Source organism: Chionomys nivalis, chromosome 6, assembly GCF_950005125.1.
Source record: "Chionomys nivalis chromosome 6, mChiNiv1.1, whole genome shotgun sequence".
Lineage (NCBI taxonomy): Eukaryota > Metazoa > Chordata > Mammalia > Rodentia > Cricetidae > Chionomys > Chionomys nivalis.
Genome location: NC_080091.1, coordinates 20,762,098 through 20,787,573, shown reverse-complemented (window position 1 = coordinate 20,787,573; position 25,476 = coordinate 20,762,098). Strand labels below are relative to the sequence as shown.

Sequence of the window (25,476 nt, the reverse complement as noted above, 5' to 3'; positions counted from 1 at the left end):
GATAATAGTTTAAGGCCACCTTAAGCCATAGTAAAACCATCAAGCAGAAATTCGATAGAAAGCTAACGTTTGTCAGGGTTCAACTAAATATTGTGGAGTAGATTACAGTAAGAGTATCTGTGTAACCTGTTTCTTAAATTAGTGTACACACTTTGTGAAGAATTGAGTCATCGATAAAGCTGTTTTAGAAAACAGCCCAGCATCCTTAGCTTCAGATGCTAACCTTGAGCATCTCTGCACTCTCCCCAGGGTTCTCCAGCTTCCTTGTAAGCAAATCTGCACTCTCCCCCCACCCCCCAGGGTTCTCCAGCTTCCTTGTGAACATCTCTGCACTCCCTCCAGGGTTCTCAGTACGGTCCATCTCCAGCCCTAGAAGGCAGTTGCCTTTCCTTCTCAGGTCCAAAACTCCTCACACACTAGAAGCCTCACCTTAGAGCATGCTTCTGTCAAGGATAGGGTAGACATGAGTTTTCTAGTCTGCATACTTCTCAACCGTTTTTAAAGAAAGAGGTGACAGAGATGGGAGCTCCAGATCAGTTATTCAAGCCAGTGAAATGGTTTAGACAATATCAGGGAGGACTCCGAAGGGTATGGGGTGCACAGTAGTTGGCAGGATGCAAAAGACAGTGCAAGTCACTGGATGCGAGAGTCTGGCCCTTCTCAGAGACACTTAGGCTGCAAGGCTCTAGGTGATGAGGGAGAGAGAGCACTGGCCAGGATGGACAGCTGCCAGGAAGCCACAAACAGTACCCTCCCAAGTCTCAATTGAGTGAGACCAGAGATGCAGTATGGCTAACCCACAGAGATAGACAGATAGTTAATATAATGGTTTCTGGGAAAGAGAGCTTGGGGAGGATGTGATAAAACACAGGAAACCAAGAAGAGAAAGGTAATTATTACACACGATGATTAAAAAATACACTCACTTTATTGCCACTTTTTCCCCAGTCCCCAATAGCACAGATGAGAACCCTCTAAAACACAAAATATTTCAAGAAAGCATGTTACTAGGTACAAGGTATAAGCAATAATTTGGCAGAACTTTATCATCTCTAGCAGTTCATAATCCCCCATCCAAATTTTAAAATTCAAAAATAAGAGTTAACTTTATTCAACGTATGTTACAGCTTAACATTAAAAACATCATGCCGGGGTCTGGATCTGGGAGGAGTTGGGGGAGGTGAACATGACCAAAACACATTGTATGAAATTCTCAAAGAACTAATTAAAAAATGAGAAAAAAAATAAAATATCATGCTCTAGTTAAATATTTCACAAACAATACTGTATACAAATAAAATATTACACAAACTATTTTTAAGAAAATGTTTTGGTCTTTGATCTGAACAATAAATAAAGACACAGGCACTTCTACACTTGGAAGCAGCACTACCCGAAAGAGCTCCTCCGTCTAAGCGATATGTGATAATATGGCAAGAGGAGAGTCCTGGAGTCTTAAGCTGACAAACCACTTAAGAAAATGCCTTCAAATTCTATCTTTTCATTTCAAGTTCACAAGTCACAAATGCCTCCCTGGCCCACACTGAACATTCGCAAACCCATATGGCTGTCGGGCTACTTCAGGCTTCAGTTGGCCATGAGGGAATCACACTCAAGATCTTCAAAATACTAAAATCAGATTAACTATCATGATGCCACCCAGCAAACCGAACATAAGTAAAAGAAAACCCTCTGCCCTTCTGGCGGCCCACGGTCAGACGAGATAATGGTGCGTGCTGCTCGGTGGGCTTTCCTCTTTAAAGAAAGTGACAGGTTCTAGTAACAATGAGAATACTGCTGGGGTGGCAGGGAACTCTGACATCAGTCCACTTCCTGGACCATTTTAAAAGTCCATCAAAATCTTAATGAAAATAAACAGAATTCCATTTCACAAAAAACACCTGATCATGCCCTGTGCAATCTTGATTAGCCAATCAGCTTATAAACCCTTGGTGTCAAGTCACCATTACAATGGGAACAGGAGCAGACCATTACAAGGATCAAAAGAGACCAAATTCTAATCGCGGCCAAATTCTAAACATGATTCTGAAGAAGGAAAAATTAGAAACTGAGGACCGGCAGCCAGAGGAAGGGTCAGAACAAATCCCCACAGTGAATTATCTTCAGCTTTTCCCTGGCCACAAAGGTGTGGAATTGAAGGGCCTGGAACCCAGGACACTACTCATCATCAAGGCTGATGGTTTCATACAGAAGTCACCCTACTGTGGACGTACAACATGGGAACCAGTCAGGTTAGGCCTTCCTGTGAAATGCAGCTCAGCTGTACTTTAGCATTTTAAAGTAGGACTTTGCAACTGAGACCAAATATCAATCATCTCTTGAGGTTTTCTGCTATGTACTAACATTAGATCTATATATGAACAAATATTTTTTTTATTTTTCTCTTCAATATCAAATGTCCTGAAGCCTTTGTGTTTCTCGGGAACAAGGCCCAGTTTCTGAAGGCACATTCCAGTATAAACATCGTCTATGGGGTAGAGGTGGACACGGTCAGTTATATTGTACAGTCTCAGGGCCAGGGGGCCGGAGTACAGAAATCCACCTCCCCCCGCATACGGTGGGTAGACCCCCGTGTAGAAGACTTCTGGGATGTAGTACTTCAGTTTCTTATCCCGATGAGGCCCAGCATTGTGGATCACATCACCTATAAACAAATCTTTGGCTTTGTTCTTGGATAAGCTATTCAAGTAATTCAGGATGTGATGAGTGTTGACAAACACGTCATCGTCGCCCTTGAAAACGAACTCCACGTCTGGACAAGAGGTGCTCACCCACCTGAGAAACAACACCTCCTTCAGAGACAGGTTGAAGAACGTGTCTCTGTAGTTCCACATGAGAATGTCCTGGTGCTTCTCACTCTCAAACTTCAGCATGTCTGAGAGGTCAGGGTGGTTGTCCTCTGGGGGAGTCTTGCCCAACAAGAAGACTCTCACTACTGTCTGGTTCCCCACGTTGGTTTCTCTGCCCCAAGATTCCCGGATGGCTTGTCTTCTGGCGAAATGCGGAATGAGGGATTTAATGGCCAGCAGCAGGAAGGGTTTCTTGGCGCATTTCTTAGGTTGGTCTATCAGCAGTGAGTAATTCCGGCATCTCAGATACAGGAGGAAGTCTTTAAACCTGTCTGGCAGACTATTAAAATCTGTCACGGCTGTCATGACCCTTGGGTCAGGCTCACAGAAGCCCAGGTGACTCGTGTTTGGAGACGTGGACCAGTCCCCCGTCTGGTTGGCCAGTCTGTTGAGGATGGGGTTGTACCACTTGTTCAGCTTCTCCTGCTCTCTGTTCCAGTAAGCCCGGGGAGGGCTGGACAGCTTCCAGAACTTCTCTTTGGGTATTATTACTCCCCCCTTTCCATTTTTCTCTTGACTACTGTTTTTGGAGACTTCCACAATCAGATAAATGAAGACATTTGCCATCATCAGGATACCCAACAACTTTATTCTCCGACGGCCAACACTCATTTCTCATATCTGGAATAAAAGTTAGGGAAGCATATTAGTTAACTCTGAATTTGAGTTCCACCGTGTACACTTTAGGTTGTTTTTTATTTTTTCAACCTTTCCATGAAAGCTTAATGTGGTGACATATGCCCTTATTTACAGCAACTCAAGTGGCAAATGAGTCACTGAGTCCCAGGCCAGCCAGGGCCACACAGTGAGACTCACTCTTTCTTCCTTTCTTATTTTTAAAGTCTCCCCATGAAGAATGTTTTAGAATAAGGACACCAATTCACTAGTTCTGGTTCAAACTAAATCTCAATTTCTCCATCTATAAAGTGGAATGGCTGTAGAAAACATGTGATGTTTGTATACCAGGCTTTTGAAATCATGCCTGGCCCACTACAACCACCATGTAAGGAATGGCTATCATCAATGTTATTTTAGATGCTCATAGGGCAGAGGCAAACATCACTAAATAAATGACTTCGCGACTGTTCGACTATTTTGCTTAATGAGGTTCGTACAAATCGGTGCACTGCAAACTAACTTGCCCATAATTCATAGTAATAAGCTTTTTATTCTGGGAACCAATATGTACACATGTACACAGTATCACTCACTATGTATTATGTTATACTACATACACTATCACGTCGTTTACTCTGAATCTTGTCACTTCTTTAAAAATGCAGACCCAACCCTGAATTATTTCCTAAGCTACCAATATAAATAAAATACAAATTAGTGGGTTGCTTTAGGTTCACTGGCTTCTAATCGCGAGTCCCAAGGTAAAAAGGATTTGTAGTGCTGGGAACGCTGAGAAACTATTTCATCATGGACAGCCCAGACCATAGGAATTCACGGTCACTTTGTGCCTCTTGTAATATTATCTAGTGGTTTGTATTGAGGACTGTCCAACAGTTCTACTACAGACAGTTTACAGTTAAGCCCTCGGCAACTGTGGAGCTGGAGAGGTACTTCAGCAGCTAAGAGCACTTACTGCCCCCGGAGGACCCAGGTTTAGTTCTTAGCACCCCATATGTCAACTTTCAACCATATGTAATTCCAGTTCTGGGGGATCTAAAGCCCTCTTCCCATCTTCTCAGGTACCAGGCACACATACGCTATGAATATATGCAGATAAACACACACATACAAAATAATGAAAAATAAAAATTAATATGTGAAAGGAAACAAGCTTGTCTGTGCCAAGCAGACAGACACTGCAGACTTCTTTTTGGTACTTTCTTAAGCAATACAGGACTACGATTTCCACAGTGTCCATGCTGTAGTAAGCAAGCATTGTAAGGAAGGAGAGATCATTAGAGCACATGGAAGGAAGCCTCGAGTGGTAGCGTGCACCTCAATTCCCAGTACTTACAACACTGGCTACCTAGTAAGCTCGCAGCCAGTCTGAGCTACACACGACTCTCAAACAACAACAACAGACCAAGCATACCCAGGAGAACGTGCTAGGTTATAAACAGATGGACCATTTCATATAAGACTTGAGCATCTATGAATTCTGGTATCTGTGGGGATCCTGGAACCAAACCTCCACAGATACCAAGGGCAACTCAGTAAGTTAAAGGGTTTATCCTAGGTAGTTTGTTTTGGGAGGCGGAGTCTTGCTGTATTGTCTGGGCCCAAATTCCAAAGCTCAAGCACACAGGGTCCCTCCTGAGTTTATTTTCATTTTCTTTTAAAACAGCTCCCACCACAAACCCCCCCCCCCAGGTCACTGCACATCCAAAAGAGCACTGCACAGGTGACACTCCAACAGGCCACGCCCCCAGCCCAGCAGAGCAGGTGATAGGCAAACAGGCCACGCCCCCACCCCAGCTCTCCAGATATCACCTATGAGCCAGCAAAAAGGAAGGCTGCCTTATACCACAGGAAGACAACCACAAAACATGTCTTACTTTTTCATAATAGTTGTAAAGCATCCCTGACCACATGGCCTAAATAGTATCTAACTGTCCACATCCTTCTCAGAACAACTCTGTCAAGACGAACTTTTTGTAAGTACATCTTACAAAATCTTGCCAGTATCAGACGCTAATAAAGAATCAATCGTTTAATTTAGAAAAGTCACAGACATCTTAAAGTTTGACTGCTTTTTGAAACAGGGTCCCACATACCTCAGGCTGACTTCCAACTTACTATATAAGCACACCAACTTTTCATTTCTGATCTCCCTGCCTCCACCTCCTGAGGAGATTACAGGGGAATGCCACCACATCCAACTGTGTCCTTTCAAAAGACATCACTCAAAAATAAAAAGTTCCCATTCTTTTGTTTTTTTAAAAAAAAATCTTCTATTTTTATTTTTGTGTTTTGAATGTTTACCTGCATGCATTCATGTGTGTCACATGCAAGCCCAATGCCCCAAGGCCAGAGAATGGCATCAGATCCCCCTGGTACGGGAGTTACAGAATGCTAGGAGCTGCCACTTGGGTACTGGGAACCAAATCTGGTCCTCTGCAAGTGCTCTTAACCACTGAGTCATCTCTCCAGGCCCCCAAAATGGTTTTCTTTACATTGGAAGTCCTTTGTGGGGCTGAGGGTGGAGCACTCGCTATGCAAGCAGAGGACCTGGGTTTGAACACCTAAACCCACATCAAGCTGAGAGCATGCAGCATGCCTTCAACCCACTGCTCCTATAGGAGGACAGGTTCAACAACACACAAGAGACCCCACTTCAAACAAGGTAGGAGACGAGGGCCAGCACTAGTACTTGATCTCGTCCTGTACACCTATGCCATGGCAGGTGCGTGTCCACACAAACGTGTGCACACAAAGAGGCCGCTTCCCTCAGAACTATTAGTCTTGTGGCCGTGAGCCCTTTCTCCTCTCAAAGAGGCAACAAGGCTTTAACAGAGAAAACTATCATGAGGACAACCTTTGGAAAGGCGCTCAGGGAAAAGAAATAATACACACAAGCCAGGTAGTGGTTGCACACATGCCTTTAATCCCAGCACTCAGGAAGTAGAGGCAGGTGGATCTCCCAAGTTTGAGGCCAGTCTGGTCTACAGAGTGAGTTCCAAGACAGCCAGGGCTGTCTCAAAAATCAAAAACAAACAAACAAAAAAAAAACCCAAAAGAATAAAAAACAGTACACACTGTGATTACAGGCAAAAGCTGAACACTTAGACATATTTCCAATTTAGAAATATGTCTAATATTAAAATATTAAAAAAATTTAAAATACCGATAAATAAAAGACACTGGATTACAGAAGACAGAGAAGTACACATACTACTTTAACATAGCAGGTCGTGAAATTCTATAGCTAATTTCCTAAGATGCAGTATAAAAAATGACTGCAGATAAACCAACAAGACACATCCAGGTTGTGAGTGCCAGGGATACTGGAACTCAGCCAGAACCACGTGGCATTTCTCCTAAGTCCATCAATGTTTCTTTTCAAAAAATATTGAATTTACTAAATATATATACTAGTGTTTTACCTACATGTATGTCTGTGCACACATTGCAGAAGTCAGAAGAGGCTGAGATCCTCTGGAACAGGAATCACAGACCGCTGCTAGCCACCATGTGGGTGCTCAGAACAAATCCTAGGTCCTCTGGAAGATCAGCCAGTGTACTTGACTATTGAGCCATCGCTCCAGTCCACTAATCCTTCTTGAGAACAGATGAACGCACTTGAAGCTCTCAACTGTGCTTGCTCAAGACAGAGCATCATCCTATTATCCCTGTGTTCTGGTACCACCGCCACCACACGCCCAGCCAAGTTCACAGGATGCCACTCTATGAGTAAAGACAATAGGGATGGGGCTGAATATCACCTAAGACTCAAGGGTGAGCCAGATCCCAGAGTGGGGCTCTTGGTACGCATTCTGGTACAACCTCATTCTGTCCCAGGTCATTGGTGAAGTCTTGGGGGTTGCACAAGAATGAGAAAGCTGGAGGCCTGGAGTCTAGTATTATACCCATCTGTGCGCTAGAGCCTTCAAAGAAAGGGAAACGGGACAGCAGAAAAGCTCCTGGGCCCTTCAGGAAACTCTTCCACTAATTTCAGACAGGCATTCTTCCAGACTTACCTGAGGAGAGAGATGAGCACCCCAATTCTAACTGCATATTCCCCCAAGGCTAGATGTTATCTGTTACTGTGGCTCAGACACTCTTAAGAGAACTTTGCTTTTAGACTCTGAAAGCAAGTGAAGTTCACAGGAGATAATAAGGCAAAGATCACATTAAAAAGAGAAAAAAACTGTGGGAAAAGCTATCTAAATAGTTAAGAATTTTGCAAACATAAAGCCCATTTGTGGTTTCTGGTGTCTTTCCCCCAGGAAGTCACATTGCTTAAAACAAATTTAAGAAACACACCAAAGTTGGAGAAATGGCATGCCTCCCCTACTATGAGACCCAGAATTTTCAAGGAAAAAAATCCTATATGCAAACATCAAAATTTTGACTTTTGCATTTCTTTGAACAGAGATGGACCCTTTTCAGAGACACCCCCTCCCCCGCCTCCCGGTTTCTCTGTGTAACCCTAGCTATCCTGGAACTTCATCTGTAGACCACATTGGCTTTGAACTCAGAGATCTGCCTGCCTTTCCCTCCATAGTACTGGGATTAAAGGTGTGCGCTACCACTCCCGGCTAGGAAGAGACTACTACACTATAATTGAATTTAAACAACAAAAAAACGGAACTAGCCAAGAGCAGAGAGAGGCATTGCAGCTGTGCTAGCCACCCAGACGCCTCCCTCAAGGCTCCAAAACACTAGACAACTAGAAGGCACTGAAGGCCGCGGTGCTGACAGGTTCCTTCCAGTTCTGAAAGATGTAAACACTTCAGCAAGCTACTGGTCAACGGACACTTGATGGTGACCAGGGTAGTCATGACAACCTGTTTTCAAGGGTCTCAGGAACAACAGTCAACCAGAGACAGCACCAGCAACACAATCAAGCCAACCCTAAAGCCTGCATCAAGACGCCTTGTGTAGTGAGTGATATTTCATTTGCATTTTAATAAATAAAGCTTTTTTCCTTGTCCGATGTCTCTCTGCAGCTGCTGTTCCTTTCTCATTAGCATTAAGAAAATTCAAGGTTAATAAAGCATTATGCAACCTATTTCTGGGGGTATTTAAGGGGGTTGGTTACAAGTTAATACTGGTAATGGTCAGGAAAAAAGCTTTATTTATTAAAATACAAATGAAGTGTCGCTACAGCCTTGAACTGCCCTCAACACTAAGGTGCTACGGGGGCTTGGATCCTAAATGTCCTGTGAAGGCCTGGTCTCCAGTCTTGCGACTGCCGAGTGCTGGTGAGACCTTCAGGAGTATGCTCTAGTGGAAGGAACTCACATCCTGATTGTCATCAGGTGACCAGCTCCCTCAGCTACATGTATAAGGGCCACCACAGGCCCAAATGCAATGTGACAAAGTGACCACGCCAACACACAGTGCTAAGAGTAAAAGGAAGGCAGGACCTTTCTCGTGAAATAGAAGCAGTCAGTTCCCCCAACCCAATCGGGCTAAGACAAGGCTAGAAACCCAACTTATGAGTGTACCCAGGGGAAGGAGTCAGAGGTCTCTGAACGGAGCCTTGCTCACTGCTGTTCAAATCCGACCAGAGAGAACAGAGAGGAGCACGCCCTGGCCTGCTGCCTCAGCCTGCTCATTCCCGCGCCCTGCTGCTGCTCCAGGAGCCTGGGGCAGGCCGCTTCTCCAACACCTTTATCTCCCATCTGTGGTTGCTCCCTGCCAGCCATTCCTGGGCCCTGTTCAAACAAACAGAGGAGGACACAGTTTGCAGCTAAGAGGTTCTGTGGGGAGAACAGCTTCCAGCAAAATGGCAGATGGCAGGTTACCAGGGAGGGCGATCAGCAGGGCCAGAAGGCCTGGGCCATTCCTAGAGTTCCGTCCTAATTGGTACTAGAGGCCTGGCCCAGGCTCTTGCCAGGGCTGGGCAGGGGAACCCCAGGAGTTCCCCACGACACCAGGATAGAAAAGTGTGCCTGCCAGTGCTTTCTGTCTGTGAGCCACGGAACAGGCTTAGTCTCAGGAATTGGTTCCTAGTTAGGAGGTTTCCCCTCCAAGTTCAAAATTAAAAGGAAAAGGTACTTCCAATGAGCCTGTTCAGTCACATGTCCCCACAGGTAGAAACACAGATCAGTGTCTCCTCTACAACCCATTATGGCTAACTGCTCAAGTGGAATTTATCATTTAAAATAAAATTAGTCACAGGACTCAGGTTTATCTCGCGGCAGAGCACCTGCCCAGCAAGGAAGAGGCCCCAAATTCTGTCTTCAGCACCACAACAAAACAAAAACCAAATCTACCTCTGTATTTACCTTTAAATAAATACAGGCAGAACATTTAGAAAAGGAGAAGAAAAATAAACAGGTCACCCTTCCCTGTCTTTAATAAAGCTGAAAAGAATTGTATAATCCTCAGTGGGAAGATTGTGGAATTTAAAAACAGTTCTGGCTAGGAGATGGAGATAGCCTAGACTTGTATTCAGGCTAAAATCCAGTCTGACACCTTCCATCAGACTTAGCAGAGCTGAGCTATTTCCCTGGCCTCTCGGCTCCTGCTTCCTTACTCTACGTACAGCTTACGGTCTACATGCCACGTCACTCAGCGGCTCTCTGCTGGGGCTCCTGCTTCAGATACCGTAGACTTCTCCAGTTTCGTCCCTCAGTGACTAAACTAAGACGTTCTCATCCACCCACTGAACCTCCAAAAGAAGGGCCCACGGTTTAACACATAACTCCTGAAACTAGTTTCAGAATGTTTCAGCTCTAAGTTTCTCTGCATTTTACATTTGCAGAATGTTGGGTTCTGGGCACGGGGGAAACCCCTGAATTTCCTTTTCTGCACCTTCCTGCTCTCTACAATCAACCAGGAGTCGCAGCCTGGGCTCCTACCTCCATCTTGTCATTCACGACTCCTCCCGGTCTCTTCTCCATTCATCGAGCCTTGCGCCCATACCCACCCCAAGAACCCAAAGTTCACCGCTCACGACAACGACCGACTCCCAAGCTGATCCATCTGCACGTGACCTCCCTGCTCATGCGGCTCCAAGTGAAGTCAAGGCATTACTGAATGCAGCCTCACTTTACGTCCGCAGCACATGCACACATGCAGGCGCACACACACGCACACACGGACACACACGCGCGCACACACACGCACACGGACACACACACACACACAAACACACGGACACATACACACACACACACACACACGGACACCAGCTCACTTTCCTCACCTGGTCAGGGCAGCCCATACAGAGGCATCTGCCCCAGGCAAGGTCTCTGATGCACCATTACACACCAGGTTCATCCTCTGACAAGGTCACTGAAAACAGTGAATATAAAGCAGAAACTGGACCATTAAATACATACAGTCTTTTCCCAAAAAGGTATTAGAAAAGCCCCTTCCATGTGGGCTAGCAAATTACATGAAATATTTAAATTACAGGAATCTGCTGCATTCTATCAAGTACTGAAGAGCAACAGGAAGCTAAGACTTTCTGGAGTTAGGGGACCTGAGCTTCAGAAGCAGCGTCAGACTCAGAGGAGATCTTAGGAAACATCAGTGTTCCTGCAGCCAGGAGCCGAAGGGGCCTGCCCTCTTCAGGAGAATTCGAAGTCATCACAGCTGACCAGAGAGGCTCAGTGTAGCTCAGGACAGTTCAGGAGGCTAGGCCACTACACAGCCAGCCTGTGGGGCCCAGGAAGGTGTGCGAGTGAGGGCTGAGGGCTGGGTACAGACCACTGTCTCTGCCTCACAGCTTCACTGTGCTGCCAGAGAGAGACACAGCCCTGCCAGGCACTGGGGAAAGCTGTGCCCTGGCAGCAGGGAGGGCGAGAAAAGCAACCAACATCTAGAAACAGAACCACATAGTAGCCACTTATAGACAGGAATTCAGGAAAGAAAATCTCTTCATCCTATCAGCAGAGCAAGAACCACCAACTTACAAAGAGAGTAAGGAAAATCAGCTAAAGGGCCCAGATCCCTTTTCAGAGGTCAGCCAACAGCCGGTGCGTCAGCAGCACAGGCGGTAGGTGAGCAGTGAACCAGTGCAAGTCTCTACACCATCAGCCCAGAGTCATCTCTAACGACAACACTGTTGCTCTTCAAGAGGCCACCAGACTTCTGCACAGTGAGTTAGCAGAGGCAGTCAAAGGCACAGCTTTAACTGACAGCAGGGGTAAGACAAGTCTTGAGGTGTCCTGTGGCAGCGCTAATTTCAGAAGCACAGGGAGCAGCAGGGTGCAGGAGAGTTGGGGTGGAAACACAAAGCAACTATAGGCAGATGAGCTCTGGAGCCTCTAAGACAGTGTGGTAGGAGCTGGTGGGCTCAGGGGTTCTCCTACTTCGAGAAACCTGCTGCTAATGGCTACACAGAGAAGCTGCGACCGGGCTGCCAGACAGCTTACAGCACTGTGTTCTCTCACACCCCGGCTTAAACGTGAAAACTGATCGGTTGTATCGTACAGAGACACGAAGTAAAGGAAAATGAAGGTCTCCAAACTGAATGTCCACGCTGCATACAAACGCAGTTGGCTTTGGGTTCACTGGGGCAGCCTGTCTCCTCACAGCTCTGAACACCCCTGACCACAGGACCAGTCCACTGCTTCACCAACTGCTAACGATGGGAAAAGGGATAACGCGCCACCTTTCCCCATCCTCTGAGTATTTCAGGAAAACGGCAAAGAGAACACAAAATTCTGAAGTCATTTAGCAGCTAATGCATGAACTGTGGCCACATCCAACAGAGGGAGAAGCCAGACTGTCTGCTGTCACACACACAGGAACACGAGGTCACCACTGACTCGGGACACTGTCCTTAACCTCACCGGAAAAGAACACGTCCCTCTGTCCATCTACCCTCTTCCTGAGTTCCCTACTGTCCTCTGCCCAGTAGTCCGTCAGGATGTCCTCACGCCCTTTCATCTTCACAACCAGCTCCCAAAGGTGAAGCGATTAGGTTGAGAACAGAGAGCTAATCCCAGTGGAGGTGAGCTTTGGCCTTTGAACCCAACCCAGAGACTCCTGCACTACCTACTACTATCAAGAGCATCACAGAGGACAGGATTCTCCACAGAAGACAGCTCCTACATGACGGAGAAATGAAATCACAGCATGTGTTGGCACCTGAAGGGGCGTACACAATTCTAAGAAAAAACAAGAACTGAGACTAAAAAAAAATACAAAACAAAACTCAAATTGAGAAAAATAACATAGCAAATGTCCAACTGAGGCCTCTGGACTGAGGCACATTGGTCTGGTAAGAGGCATCATTTATGCCATGGGTTTTATGACTCATAAGCTACTCTTGATTAGTTACTCAGTCACACGAAAGAATGAGAGACTGGCAAAGGCTTAAACTAGCCCAGCCGCAAACATGTTCGTGCAAACCTTCTGTTAGAATTTTTAGCCTTCAGCTCCCCTCCAGCAGCGAAGCCTGACAGGAGGGAACCAGCAAGACCACAACAGAGTCTTGCCTGGCCAAGAATAACCAGTCCTCAACAGAAGGTAACTAGAAGCCGTCCCGGCTACAGCTGCACACACGTTTCCCCACAACACACACAAGGATTTCCCACAGGAGCCCAGCCAACTGCAGAGCAAACAAATTTCTAGACCAGGGCCATAGAGATCATTCACCTCATTTACAGAAAAGGACCAAAGGCTCCAGGGACAAGAGCCTTGTCACCCACAGGGAGAACCAACAAGTCACTGTCAGTGGGCAGTGAGAATTACTGGTGACAAAGACTTTCTCCACCAGCTACAAATTCCGGTTCATTTAAACAAAACAAAACCCTCCATTGTCTTATGCCTCTCACCCCCCAACCCCCCTCTGGGACGGCTTCTATTGCTTCTCCCTCTGGCATCTCCTCCACATTTATCTGATTTCGGGCTCTGTGATAAAGGTCTGACTGACAGCAGGACTCTTGTCTCTAGTCAGTCTGCCACACCACAGACGCCAGCGTGTGGAGGAGAAACCCAGGCTCAGGGACAGGAAGGGACAGCAGGCCTTGGCTGCTGTTTTCAGACAGGACCTCTAGGCTGGCCTTGAGTCCCCACACAGAAATGACCTTGAGAGCGCCTGCTCCCCGGGACTTCACCCCCCAGGTCTGCAGAGCTACCAGTACACACAGCCATCACGGCTTAAAGGGAAGCTCACTCTTTTGACCAAGTTTCTAACGCCGCTCGACACAGGCATTCTTGGTTAAGTTCATACATCGGCCACGCGTTTCCCTCTCTAGTCCTTGGCTGGCTACTTGCCAACCCTATTCCTCTCCATAAGGTCAAAAGCCTCTTGGCTTTAAGGCCTCCCTTTCTGGTACTAGGACATTACCCAGTACCATCCTCAAAACAGACACCTGAAAGCAACTCTCAGGAGACAGTCACAGCTAAGTAGATCTATAAACAAACACAGGCCCAAGGGACAGGGAAAGGGAGGAGGAGGGCGATTAAAAATTAATAAAAACGCACAAGCATAGATTATAGCACTGGACTAGAAACAGAACCCCATTATAAACTGTGCAGTTCTTCTGGAAATAAGCAGGCCACACTGGCCTTGACTTGGTTATCTTGGTGTACAGATAGGCTGGGAGTTGGCTACCCATTTCTACAGACTACACTCAACTCAGTAAAAGCAATTAGGAAGCAAAACTTAAGTAACTATTAGAATGGCCACAATCATCTTGTGCTCCAACGGCTTTGACACCCTCTTCTAGGCACCCAAGGGCAAATGTATACTTACTTTCTCTCTCTCTCTCTCTCTCTCTCTCTCTCTCTCTCTCTCTCTCTCAAACACACACTTTAAATAAAAGTAAATCTTCTAAAAAAGTTAAGAACACTGGTTGTTCTTCCAAAGAACCCAGGCATCTACATGGGGTGGCTCACAACCACTCCTCCAGGGGAGCCAAAGCCTTTTGGAGCCTCCATGGGCATCCACATATGTGGCATGCATACATACACATATTAAGTAAAAACTTTAAAAATTTTATTTTTAAATCACCTATGTAAGGCTAGGCATGGTGTCACACACCTGTAATTCCAATACCTGGGAAGTCAGGAGGATCACAAGTGTGTGTAAAGACAGCCCAGGTTACCCTACTAGACTCTGCCTTAAAACAAACAAACAAGCCGGGCGGTGTTGGGGCACGCACGCCTTTAATCCCAGCACTCGGGAGGCAGAGGCAGGTGGATCTCTGTGAGTTTGAGACCAGCCTGGTCTACAAGAGCTAGTTCCAGGACAGTCTCCAAAACCACAGCGAAACCTTGTCTCAAAAGTCAAAAAAACAAAACAACAACAACAACAAAAAAAAAAACAACACCACAAACCTGTTATTCCCAACAGATACTCTATGTGCAAACTCTGTCTTTCTCAATTTTGACAAATTATATTTGGTAATTCCTATGCCCTGTAAAATAGTTTGAAGGCATCCCCATTATCAAAATAAAAGATACAACCTCTAAAACTCAGGAAAGCACTGTGTAAACAAGCTGCAAGATGGGACTGCATGGAGCACATTAATAATTATCTTCTTTGTAACTTCAATAAATATTTAAACTTATACCGACGACATTCATGGTGCTTATTTTAAGTAACCTAATAAATTGCTGCGGGAAGTCTTAACTTCACGGCTGTTAAGATGAAGCCTTCTGGTGACACATTTCCCCTAGAGAGACCATGTCCTTGGTCACTGTGAAGATGACCGATCACAGTCTGAGACTCCGGAGCTCCTGGTTTACAGCAATCTGACTCCTCTGGAAAGAGGCGTGAGAACTGAAGTTGAGTGGGATGAGCCTAGACTGCATGCAGCCCTGGATTGGCTCCTCGGCACCACACAAACTAGGGTTGGGGGTTCGCCTGTAACCCCAGTAGGAATAGATACTGGAAGAGCAGAAGTCGCCACTACATAGCAGATCCAAGGTCAGCCTGGAACACCTAAGTCTTGGCTCAAACAAGACAAACAAAACCCTAGATATGAAAACCGTAATAGAAGCCTGGTGATCCAGCACAGCAGCAGAGCGCTCGGCTAGCACTGCCCCAGACCTGGGGCTCCATTCGGAGCAAGGCAAAAGAAAATAATAAAATAAGAGAATGATGTCACTCATTACTTCGTTTATAACTTTAGTCTAGGCTTACTTTAAATAGAACATTTTAAATAACAAACTGTACACTTAAGTCCTCAGGCACTGACTGAGCGAGCATTCCTCCTAGCCATAAGTATACCAAGGGCCCAAAGAATACATAAAGCCAGGAAAGCAGACACCAAGTCTCCTCACTTTAGGGAGAATCTGGCCCCTATGATCAGAAACCTGCCTGGGGTTCCTTGAAAGAAGCAGGAGGCAAGAACTAGAAGCCCAAACGCTCTCTGCCCTCCACCCCCAGGAGCAGCACACAGGAGGATGGGGTACTCTGCCAAGGACAGGCCCTGTCCATCCAGGAATGCTACTCTCAAAGCCCCAACAGGTCTCTTGCTTCTCAGCTCGACACCATCCCTGAAGGGCCAGGCTCCATCCCTGCCTTTAATCACCTCTTCCTGGTGCCCAGCACACCACAGAGGAGTCCATACCACTGAGGAGGAAAAGATCCAGCCCTTGGATGTATATTACCTGCCAGGCCTGCTTCTCAAACAGAATGGCTCCAGGAAAGCTGAAACTGGCTCCAAGCCCAGAGAGAGGCTGTACTGTGCAGTCTCCTTCAAAGGCCCAAAAGACGGATGCTCCCCGAGCACCCCACTAGTGCTAGCACCCCATCAGTAAAAGCTTTCCGCGTGCAGCAGCCTCCACAGTGTCACCTCTCCTCCGGGAAGACATGTGACCCTGGAGCAAGCCATCCTTCCCCTCCGCTCCCATCCCTGTTCCCCCAGCCTCCTGGAGGCTGCTTAAATTTCAACTACTTACTGAGTGGTATCTGCAGACTGTTTCAGCTAAGTTTTTTTAAACATAAAAATAAAGCATATTTAAAATACATATCCTTGAAGTAGTGACATTTTGACCTTTCATCCAAAAGTCCTGTTAATGGTGGTTGAAGAAATAGTTCAGTAATCCAACCAAGACTAATGGCTACATATTTCAAGAGGTGAAGCACTAATCTGTCTTTCTCTGGCCACTTGCCAAGAAAAATTAGTGTTCATTCTGTATACGGGCACAAGGCAGAAGAGTCTGGAAATCCAGCCCGCCTCTCTTTACAGGCGCGTCACCTCAGTGTTACACCCCAGCACGTGCAGCCATCTCCAGGGCCAGCTGGCTTGCCTGCCCCACCCTACTCAGGGGCACTTCCCTCTCCCTCCTGCTTGGTGCCCAAAGCAGACAGGATATGGGCAGGGTGGGGCAAGATCAGCAGGATTGCCCCAGAGGCTTCACCACAAACGATTTCAAAGTTTCCATTATAAAGAGTTTTTTTTTTTTAAAGACAACCCACCAGAATCCTGAGAACAAAAACTCAAAAGAAAACATTCAGTTAAAAATAGGAGTATTCGTGGGAGATATTTTAAATTCCTTTGAAGGGAATAATTCCTTATGTGGCAAGAAAAAGTAAAATGGTTGCCTCTCATTTAAAGAATCAACCAAGGTACATCTGGTGCCCATTAGGGAGCAGCCCCAGGACCTCAAGGCTCTCAAAAGACCCCCCCAAAAGCCCTCCCAAAAGATGGCTCAGCACCCAGCATGCCCTACAGAGCCTGGTAGACTAATAAGTGTAAGAGGTACAGGAGAAGCTTTAGCTTTACCTTTAACTTGTATTATTATATTGTTGCATTATTTTCTATTGTATCATTTTCTATCTTTCCCCCCTAAATATTTTCCATTTTTGGTTGAATTTTTCCACTGCCGAGCTCAAAGATTCAGAGGGTGCCATCTGTTAATAAACCCACCTCATCCCTTTTTGGTGTTAGACAAATAATTCAAATAATTTGATTTTTAAATGTCACTGACAATCTAAGGTCAGAGCTAAAGGGTCCATTTAAGCACACAGGCAAGTGCACGCATGCACACACACATACACACAGTTGGTAGAGCATTTCAAAGAACATAAACACTCTCTTAAAACCCTGAAGATGAATTTTAAGTGTGGAGTTCATGGGTCACAGAATCTTGCTCGAATGTTAGCGCCTTCAAAGTCAAGACTTGGAGCGTTCATTCCACCCACCTGTGCGTGAATGTGCCCCAAAGCATCTGAAGACAGGGCCTCACTATGTAGCCTTGGCTGGCATGGAGCCTGCCTCTGCTTCCCAGTGCTGGGATTAAAGCTGTTCACCAGCCAATCTTCAGGTTTATCACGCTTTTACAAAGGGTTAACAAATACCCTTAACCTTTGCCATGGTTTCCAGGATGCTCGTTGTCAGTCACAAAGTCAAAACAACTTGAGCAAAACCTCCAGTGAGCTGTCATGCTGCCTGCCCCAAGGCCACTGTCCTAGCTGTCCATCAGACACCGCTCCCCTAGAGTCAGGGTAAAACTGCACTCTGGTGGTCACAAGCACCCTGTCCTAATCAGGCTCCTAGCCTTCCTTGGGCCTTTCCCAATCCCCTTTTCTTTCTAGATTGTCATAATTCTTGAATCCTGCTGACTTCCAGGCCCAACACTGTTGGCCATGGCCTCAGCCTTCCCTTCCCCCAAACAGCTTCTCTTTCTCCTGACTCTTGGCAGCTTTGGAAACTGGTCAGAGTCCTCAAAATGGGCCACTCAGTAGGGTTGGACCAAGTCTGTTGCTAGGCTGGGACCCTCATAGACACTACCCCAGACTCCACCCAATCTGATGTGCCTGGAGGTTCACCTTCTTCCACATCTTCTTTAATGTTGCCAAATTCCATCCCATCACCCATGAGTTGGTTTTTACACTACTCAAATGTCAAATGCAATGTACACTTTAACCTTGAACTACTCCTGGGGCCCTCAGCTTTTCCCACCCAGGACTAATGAGATAAGCGAACAAATACCAACAGGCAGTGGCTAAAATAGACAACCACAATAAAGCTGCAGCTCACTGAAGAGGCTGGTGAACATGCTGAACAGAGAGGAGTGCTAGCCAGAGAAGGGCAGGACTGACACTACTAACGGAGTGGTGGGCACAAGAGCCAAAGGCCGGGATGGGGATGGGAGGAAAAGGGGAACAAAGGTGGAGCAGTCCTGTAGGAGACACCAGAACTCTCAACATTCCCGCAGGGACCAGAGGAGTCAGCCCGAGAAGTGACCTCCAGACATTGCTATCTTTAAAGGCTCCTCAGCTGTGAGAACACACCAGCAAGGAACAATCAGACAGTCCTGCAGGGACACATATTACACCAGGCCTCTGAGCCACCTCTCTGCCTCAAGTTCATCTTCCTCAACAACTGCAAGAGCATTCAACGGCTCTCCACTACCCCCCAACTCTAACTCCTGTCTCTGCATGGTCACTAAGGCTGTGTCAAGACCCTCCTCATCTTCCCTGTTCTCCAAAGCAGAGCTGTAAGAGAGGGTGTTCCTTCACCTTGCCCACTTGAGCCTCTTGCTGGGTCCTCTCCCTTAGCTTGCATCCCTCAGCCCTCTGGATGCTTTCTCTGCTCTTGAAGTGTTTTTTGTTCATCCAGTGTAGTGCAGTCTCAATACCACTTCCTCAGGAAGCCTTTCTTGGCTGCTCCCACGGTATCTTGTAACACCGTTTGGAAGCACACACTATCGGCCAAGCACTCTGCAGACCCAAAGGCACAGACAGGACCCAGAACCTTTGCGGTTAGGCAAACATAACGACCACGAGCAGCTGTTCCCTCTCAAACTCTGCCAGGAGCAGTGTGCCAGTTTTTGTGGGCAAAGGGGTCCATCCCAAGGAGAGGCCATGGCGTGCAGGGTCTCCAGCCTAAGTTTTCAAAGCTCTCCTATCTATGTCTGCCAGGCACCCTCTAAGGCAAACCCGCAGACATCAAATGTCATCTAATCCAGCACTACTGGATTTCCTGGTCATTTCAAAACTGCCAAAATGCAGAGGTGAGCTCCTAGGAGGGTACGAAAGAAACTGGCGATGGAAGTTATCCTTAACGTGCAGGGCAACCGAAGGCCTCTCCTTTAAGGTATCTTGAATATTGCTTCTAAATAAATATAAGTAAAAAGATCCTTTTAGAAAAACACCAAAGTGTCGTCCAAGTTGCAATTTCGGAACGAGAAGTACCCATTAACAGGCAAGGGACCCGAGGGCACTGACACTCTGAAAGAGTTTAAATGGCCAGAAGGAAGCATACAATTAACACAGCTGGCAATGGGCTCCCGCTTCTCAAATGATCTACTCGCAAAACATGAAGCGGTAAATGCTGTCTGAGCACTCAGGGTGCTTCGTCAGGGCACTTCAGGGGCTCCCATCACCTCACCTTTCACAAGCTAGCTCATACCATGCAGGTGCCCAAACAGCTCTGGGTGGGACATCTCAACATGGATCAAAAGAGGTAAACAGGAGGTCATCACCTTTAAGAACACATCTTAAACTAAATGCCAAACAAGGTATTCAATCAACAGATTTTATTTCTAACTTTCAATAAAAGCCCTCCATTAGCCAAATGTGGGGGGTGCACACTTTTAATACCGGCACTGGGGAGGCAGAGGCAGGGGGATGGGAGTTTGAAGGCCTTTCCTGACCGTCCTATTGAGTTCCAGGACTCAAAACAAGACTGAAGTAGCTTTTTTTTTTTTTTTTTTTGGTTTTTCGAGACAGGGTTTCTCTGTGGTTTTGGAGCCTGTCCTGGAACTAGCTCAGGCTGGTCTCGAACTCACAGAGATCCGCCTGCCTCTGCCTCCCAAGTGCTGGGATTAAAGGCGTGCGCCACCACCACCCGGCTGAAGTAGCTTTTATAATGACATAGCTTATTTAAACAGACATGATCTAATTCCTTTAGTTATCAGCATCTCAGGTGAGGTGCTCGTGTTTTATTAAATTTGCATGTATGAGTACTTGCATGTGCTCCATCAGTCACGGCACACAGTAGAGATCAGAGGACAACTTGTGGGAGTTGCTTCTCTCCGAGATCCAGGGGTTGAACACAGTCAGGTTTGATGGTAGGCACCCCCATGCTCACCGAGGTTATCTCGCCCACCCAGGTATCTTAGCTGTATCATTTGCTTTACTTTTCCTAGCATCTCATGGTTCAGGGAGGCCAAGCAACTCACACATCATCACAGAGCTAGTGTGGTAAAACCAGGTTCAAACTCCACTGTTTATAAAACACTGCGTATGCTATGACTGATTCTAATTAACTAGAGGTCAGGTAAAAGCAACCTACAGTGCTGTAAATGACATTTGCAATGAAATCACCCTCAAGGGCGAGCACAGGAGCCTTTAGTGCAGCGGAAGTTCCTGCTTCTTAACATAAACAGGAGCTCACACTCACCAGTTCAGCACAGGCTACATTATGTCATTAACAAAAAGGAAACCCTTGGTCAACTGACTCCAAGGTCACGGTCCTAACTACCAAACCATCTTTTCACAGTTCACAGGGCCTTGCTACATTCTCAGAACTGATTACCTTGGTTAGTAAGGTTTTTGTTGGTTTTTTTTTTTTTTTTGGTTTGAAGAATCTAAACAAACCTAGTTTAAAATGTCACAGAATGAAAAGTGGAAAGTATCGATTTCCCGACTACTGGGAATTTCCTCTCAAGGAGAAAAAGCAAAACAAAACCAAAAGAAAACACCCTGCTGAAGGGAATATCTATAGAGACACAGAAAATAATCTGTGATAATTTATTACATTTACATAAAATATGGACACCTAAAAGTACCATAAATGTTAAAATACACATGATACTTAATCAGATACAATGTTGGCTCTCAAAAAATTGGGATTTTGTTACAATAATGAAGCCAAGCCAAGCAAACAAAGCTGGCAGCAAAAGTAACAACTTTACAATACTGGCAACATACAGTTGAGACTAATAGGAAACTCAGCAGGGCTAACTTTTTCCAGGAGGAACTACAGCCGGATACTCAGGAACCAGTCCATCAAACTGTAACTGCTTCTCAGGCTCTGTTCAGACTGGCAAAGCCTCTCTACCAGTAGGTGATGATGAAATGATTACATCAATTCTCAAAAAGCCTCACCCCACACACGCACACACCCCTTATCCAAACAGTAATTGCCTCTCTAGAGAGGCAGAAATTCATCCTACCATTTTAATATATTCATCAAGTACCCACTCGAGAAGGGTGAGAAAGACAGCTGGAACTACATCTGGGGTAGGGCAGGGTGAGCTGGGCCTAGGGTTAAGTGCTGTCTCCTTACCTGAGTAATTTCTGTTAAGTAATTAGGAAATATTTACTGCTTTGGAAATAGTTGAGCCTCATTCAATTTATGCTTTAATCTGTACACAGTATAGAATGCCAGACAACTGTGACCCCAAAGCAATTAGAGGAGACAAAAGACTGCTATGGTAAGTTCTGAGAGTTTTGGTAATTTATATACCACTATTTGGATGTTTTAATGGGTTCTATTACCAAATACTAGCCTGGTTGCAAAATCTCAAATTTATGAACTCTACTTAGTAACAGACTGTCTAATAAAGCTGTTTTAAAATGCCCGAAGAGTCAAATAATATGTCCATTAAATGAGTTAGGAAAAATTAATAGCACCCAACCAATGTGTCAAGACAAGTCTGATAGAGACCCAAAATTATGGATTATTTTGTTTGTTGTTGAGATAGAGTCTGTGTAGCCCTGGCTCTCCTAGAATTTAAAAGATCTGCTTGCCTCTGCCTTCTGTATGCTGGTATTAAAGGTATAGGCCCCACACCTGGCCCTAAATTATGGCTAAAAACAAAAAGTAGCCATTTCAAAGTTTACTTGAGAAACAAAGACTCATTCTTTCTCTCCTTCATTTGAGAAAGCCCCCCAAATTTCTAATATAGAGTATCCCAACTTTAAAACCAACCAGCATCATTTTAAGATGAGCAGTATTTGGTCTGGTCTCCTCTACTATAATCCTTAAACATACACACACATCTGAACAAACAGTATAGTGGAAATTCAACAGTAAATTATCCACCCCCCTTTCCCATTTTTAGCGTAACTGTAATATGTTAAAATTAGGGAAATCTAATTTTTTTTTAATTTTTTGGTTTTTCGAGACAAGGTTTCTCTGTGTAGCCCAGGCTGGCCTACAAGGTGGCGATTCGTTAGCCTCTGCTTTCCGAGTGCTGGGATCAAAGATATGGACTACCATACTCTGCTTTGAATTATGTTTTTTAAAGTATATCTTCAAAACCATAAGCCATCTCTATGCCCAGGCCTTACAAAAGCACAGGGACTAGGCGAAAGCAATTCATAAGCAAATTATGTTTGTTTTTCTCTAAGACTACCGCATTCCTTAGGTCTTAAAAACCTGCTACCTCCATCTGTCAAGCTTGGGCGATTTCAGCTAGACAAATCTGAACGGTTCCAACAACAGATCACTGTTTTTGGCAAGTGGAAGCTGAACCAGCGGGATCTTCGCTGTGATCTCTTTAAGCACTTAAGCATCCTATTCGTCTTCAAAAACAATCGTGCAAAGCAAGTACCCCATTCCTGAAACTAAGTAGGGGAAACAAGGCTCAGGCTAACTTGTCACTTAACAGCACGTGGCAGAAACAAGCCCAGTGAAGGGACTTAAGTTTAACGGAGAATTCGGCATTCTATTATATTTGCCATCTGCACAAAAACACTAAATTAAGAGCGGCAGGCAGTGTCCCGAGGGGGAAAGCAGTATTCACTCTGGAAAAGAAGTTTCAAGCGCTCGGCTGATTAAAAAAGACCACCGCGCTGGAAAGCGCGGAAATTACTCAGGCCAAGTTCTACGGGGCTCCGGCACACTTCTTTGGTCTTAAAACCTAACCAAATATAAAGAGCTCTCGGACTGTGCGTAAAAACTCCCCGGTTCGACTAGGTTTCATAATCTCTATTAAAAAGAAACAGAAGTCGGACTAGGACAGGTGGAAGTGACCAGCCGGTCTCGGGCGGGTCCCTCGCGGTGAGAGGTTTGAACCCCACTGGAGCGCACTCTGGGCTGGGCCCTGGTCCCACCCTCCTAGCTCAGTCCCGTTGTCTCCCCCCACAAACCCTGAAAGAATCTGTTATAACAGGAAGCCTATTTTCACCCACTGGCTTTGAAACCTGAAAAGCACGGCTTACGGGGGGGGGGGTTAGAGGGGCAGAAGAACAGGTTTTATAATTCCCATCAGTCTATCAAATTGGGGGTGTTGACGCGAACACCGCAGGCAAGGGAGCAAAGACCAGCCACCCTGCAGCCAACCCAGGTTACAAAATGTGTACAACACTTTTCAAGATGACCTCGCACGCCGTGACACTGAAAAGTAGCGGTCTTCACTGAACTTCCTTTCCACCCAAGACCCCACAGCTCAGGGGACCCCAAGCAAGTGCAATTAACCAGACGCTGGGTATCAGGTCCCCAAAAGGGTCCCCGCCCCGCAGGCGCGCCCACCCGCCACTTGCAGGGTCCGCTCCCCAGGTTCTGTCCTGAGTCTGGTTAATCATTCAACGCGGGCGGCGTGGAATATTTTATTTTAGAGGTCAAAGCGAATGGTTCTCCCGAAGTTTCACAGAAACCAGTCTTTGGGGACCTGAAGGTAACAGTGCCTGCGGCTTGGGGGAGGGCGCGGGTGGAAAGCGGCCGCCAGTGGCTCACAAACACCTGATCTGCCCCTGCGGCACCCGAGCCCGGCGCAGTGCGAGGGCGGGGCAGCACACCGCACTCGCCGCTCCCCCACCGCCCGGCCCCGCACCTCCCGCGCGGGGTGCAGCGCGGCCCCAGGGTGTCACTGCCCTCTCCCTGTGACAGCAGGAACAGCGGAGGCCGAGCAGGTGAGAAGGTCGGGGAGGAGGGGAGAGGGACCGGTAGGTGAGGAGGCTGGGGAAACGATTGTGCGGAGGCCAGGGAAGTGAAGAGCCGGGCGGAGGGGAAGAGGGCCCGAAGGAGCAGACACCGCAGGAGCTTCGGAGGAGCGGCGGGAGTGCAGGGCGCCCGCACCGGCCGGAACTGGCGGCGGGGCGGGGACGCCGGGCCCGTGCCCACCCACCCGGCCCTACCTTGTCCGGGGGCAGCTCCAGCTCTGCGGGGCGGAGCGGGAGACCGCGGCCGCATCCACGTCCCAGCCGTGCCTGCGGCTCAGCCCCGCGACCGCCGCCGCTCTTGCTCCATGCGCCGCGCGTGGACCGGCAGCCCGGCGGGGTCTGGGCGTCTCCGGCTCGCCTCGGCTCCAGCACTTGTTGCCGCCGCTGCCGAGGCGCCTCACTCCCCGCCGCGGCTCCTGGCACCGCCGCCGCTTACGGCGTCCCCCCCCCCTCGGCCCCGCCTCCGCCCGCCGCACCAATCAGACGCCGCGTCACCCGCGCGCGTCACCGCCGGGACGGCCGGGCCCCACCCCGTAGCCCAAGTTTGGGGAAGGCCGACCTCCCACCCTCTCGCCGGTCGGCGCCCGGGCCCGCCGGGCTCTCCGCCCTTCGTGACGCGCTGAAAACTCTCTGCTACACCGGGAAGCGCGATTTCCAAAGATGCGCCCTCCACCCGCCCCAGGAAGTAGCCTCCCCCCACCCTGCTGAGACTCAGGGTCCAGTCCAAACTCCTCAGCTCCCGGGGCCCCTCTGTGCTGTCGGCTTGGCGCTTGGTGAGAGTTTTGATGGCTCTTTCCGGCCAGGACTGGCGTGTGCCTAGGCCTAGACGGCTCCACCTTAGTAGGTGAGGAGAGGGAAACCTGGACCTAAGTGAACCTGACCTTTGCTCGCCGGGCACCCAGTCCCTGATGCCATCTGGCTGCTCAAAGCCCAAGGGTGGTGCCTGTTCAACTCCTGGTCTTCGGGTTGTGAAGACATGGTTCACATGGTTTTCCACGTGGTTCCACTCGCGCCTCCGGAAGGCAGGAATGCAAGATGGGGAGGGCGGGGGCACCCACACGGCGACGCCAGGAGTGAGGGCAGCCTGCCATTCAACGCTGAGCCCTCATAACGCTGCTGGGGTGGGCACTAACCAAACCCACGCGCAAAGCGCACGGGACCCGCGATGGTCACCCC

At 47.3% G+C, this 25,476-nt stretch overlaps 1 protein-coding gene across 2 annotated transcripts; it reads right to left on the bottom strand.

Moving 5' to 3' along the window:
• Positions 1 to 925: 925 nt before the first annotated feature.
• Positions 926 to 25,239, bottom strand: B3gnt2 (UDP-GlcNAc:betaGal beta-1,3-N-acetylglucosaminyltransferase 2). Of its 2 annotated transcripts, none has more exons than XM_057771973.1 (2): positions 25,182 to 25,239; positions 926 to 3,491 (listed from the first exon to the last, which is right to left on the bottom strand). In XM_057771973.1, exon 2 carries the CDS (start codon positions 3,480 to 3,482, stop codon positions 2,289 to 2,291), a length of 1,194 nt encoding a protein of 397 aa, XP_057627956.1. In that variant the 5' UTR covers positions 3,483 to 3,491; positions 25,182 to 25,239; the 3' UTR covers positions 926 to 2,288. The 2 variants fall into 2 exon arrangements, with proteins under 2 accessions (XP_057627956.1, XP_057627955.1); XM_057771972.1 differs by lacking the exon at positions 25,182 to 25,239 and adding an exon at positions 24,496 to 24,731.
• Positions 25,240 to 25,476: the final 237 nt, after the last annotated feature.

Coding starts and splice junctions, on each gene's coding strand:
- B3gnt2 (XM_057771973.1), bottom strand. CDS start 3,482: ATGAGTGTTGGCCGTCGGAGAATAAAGTTGTTGGGTATCCTGATGATG.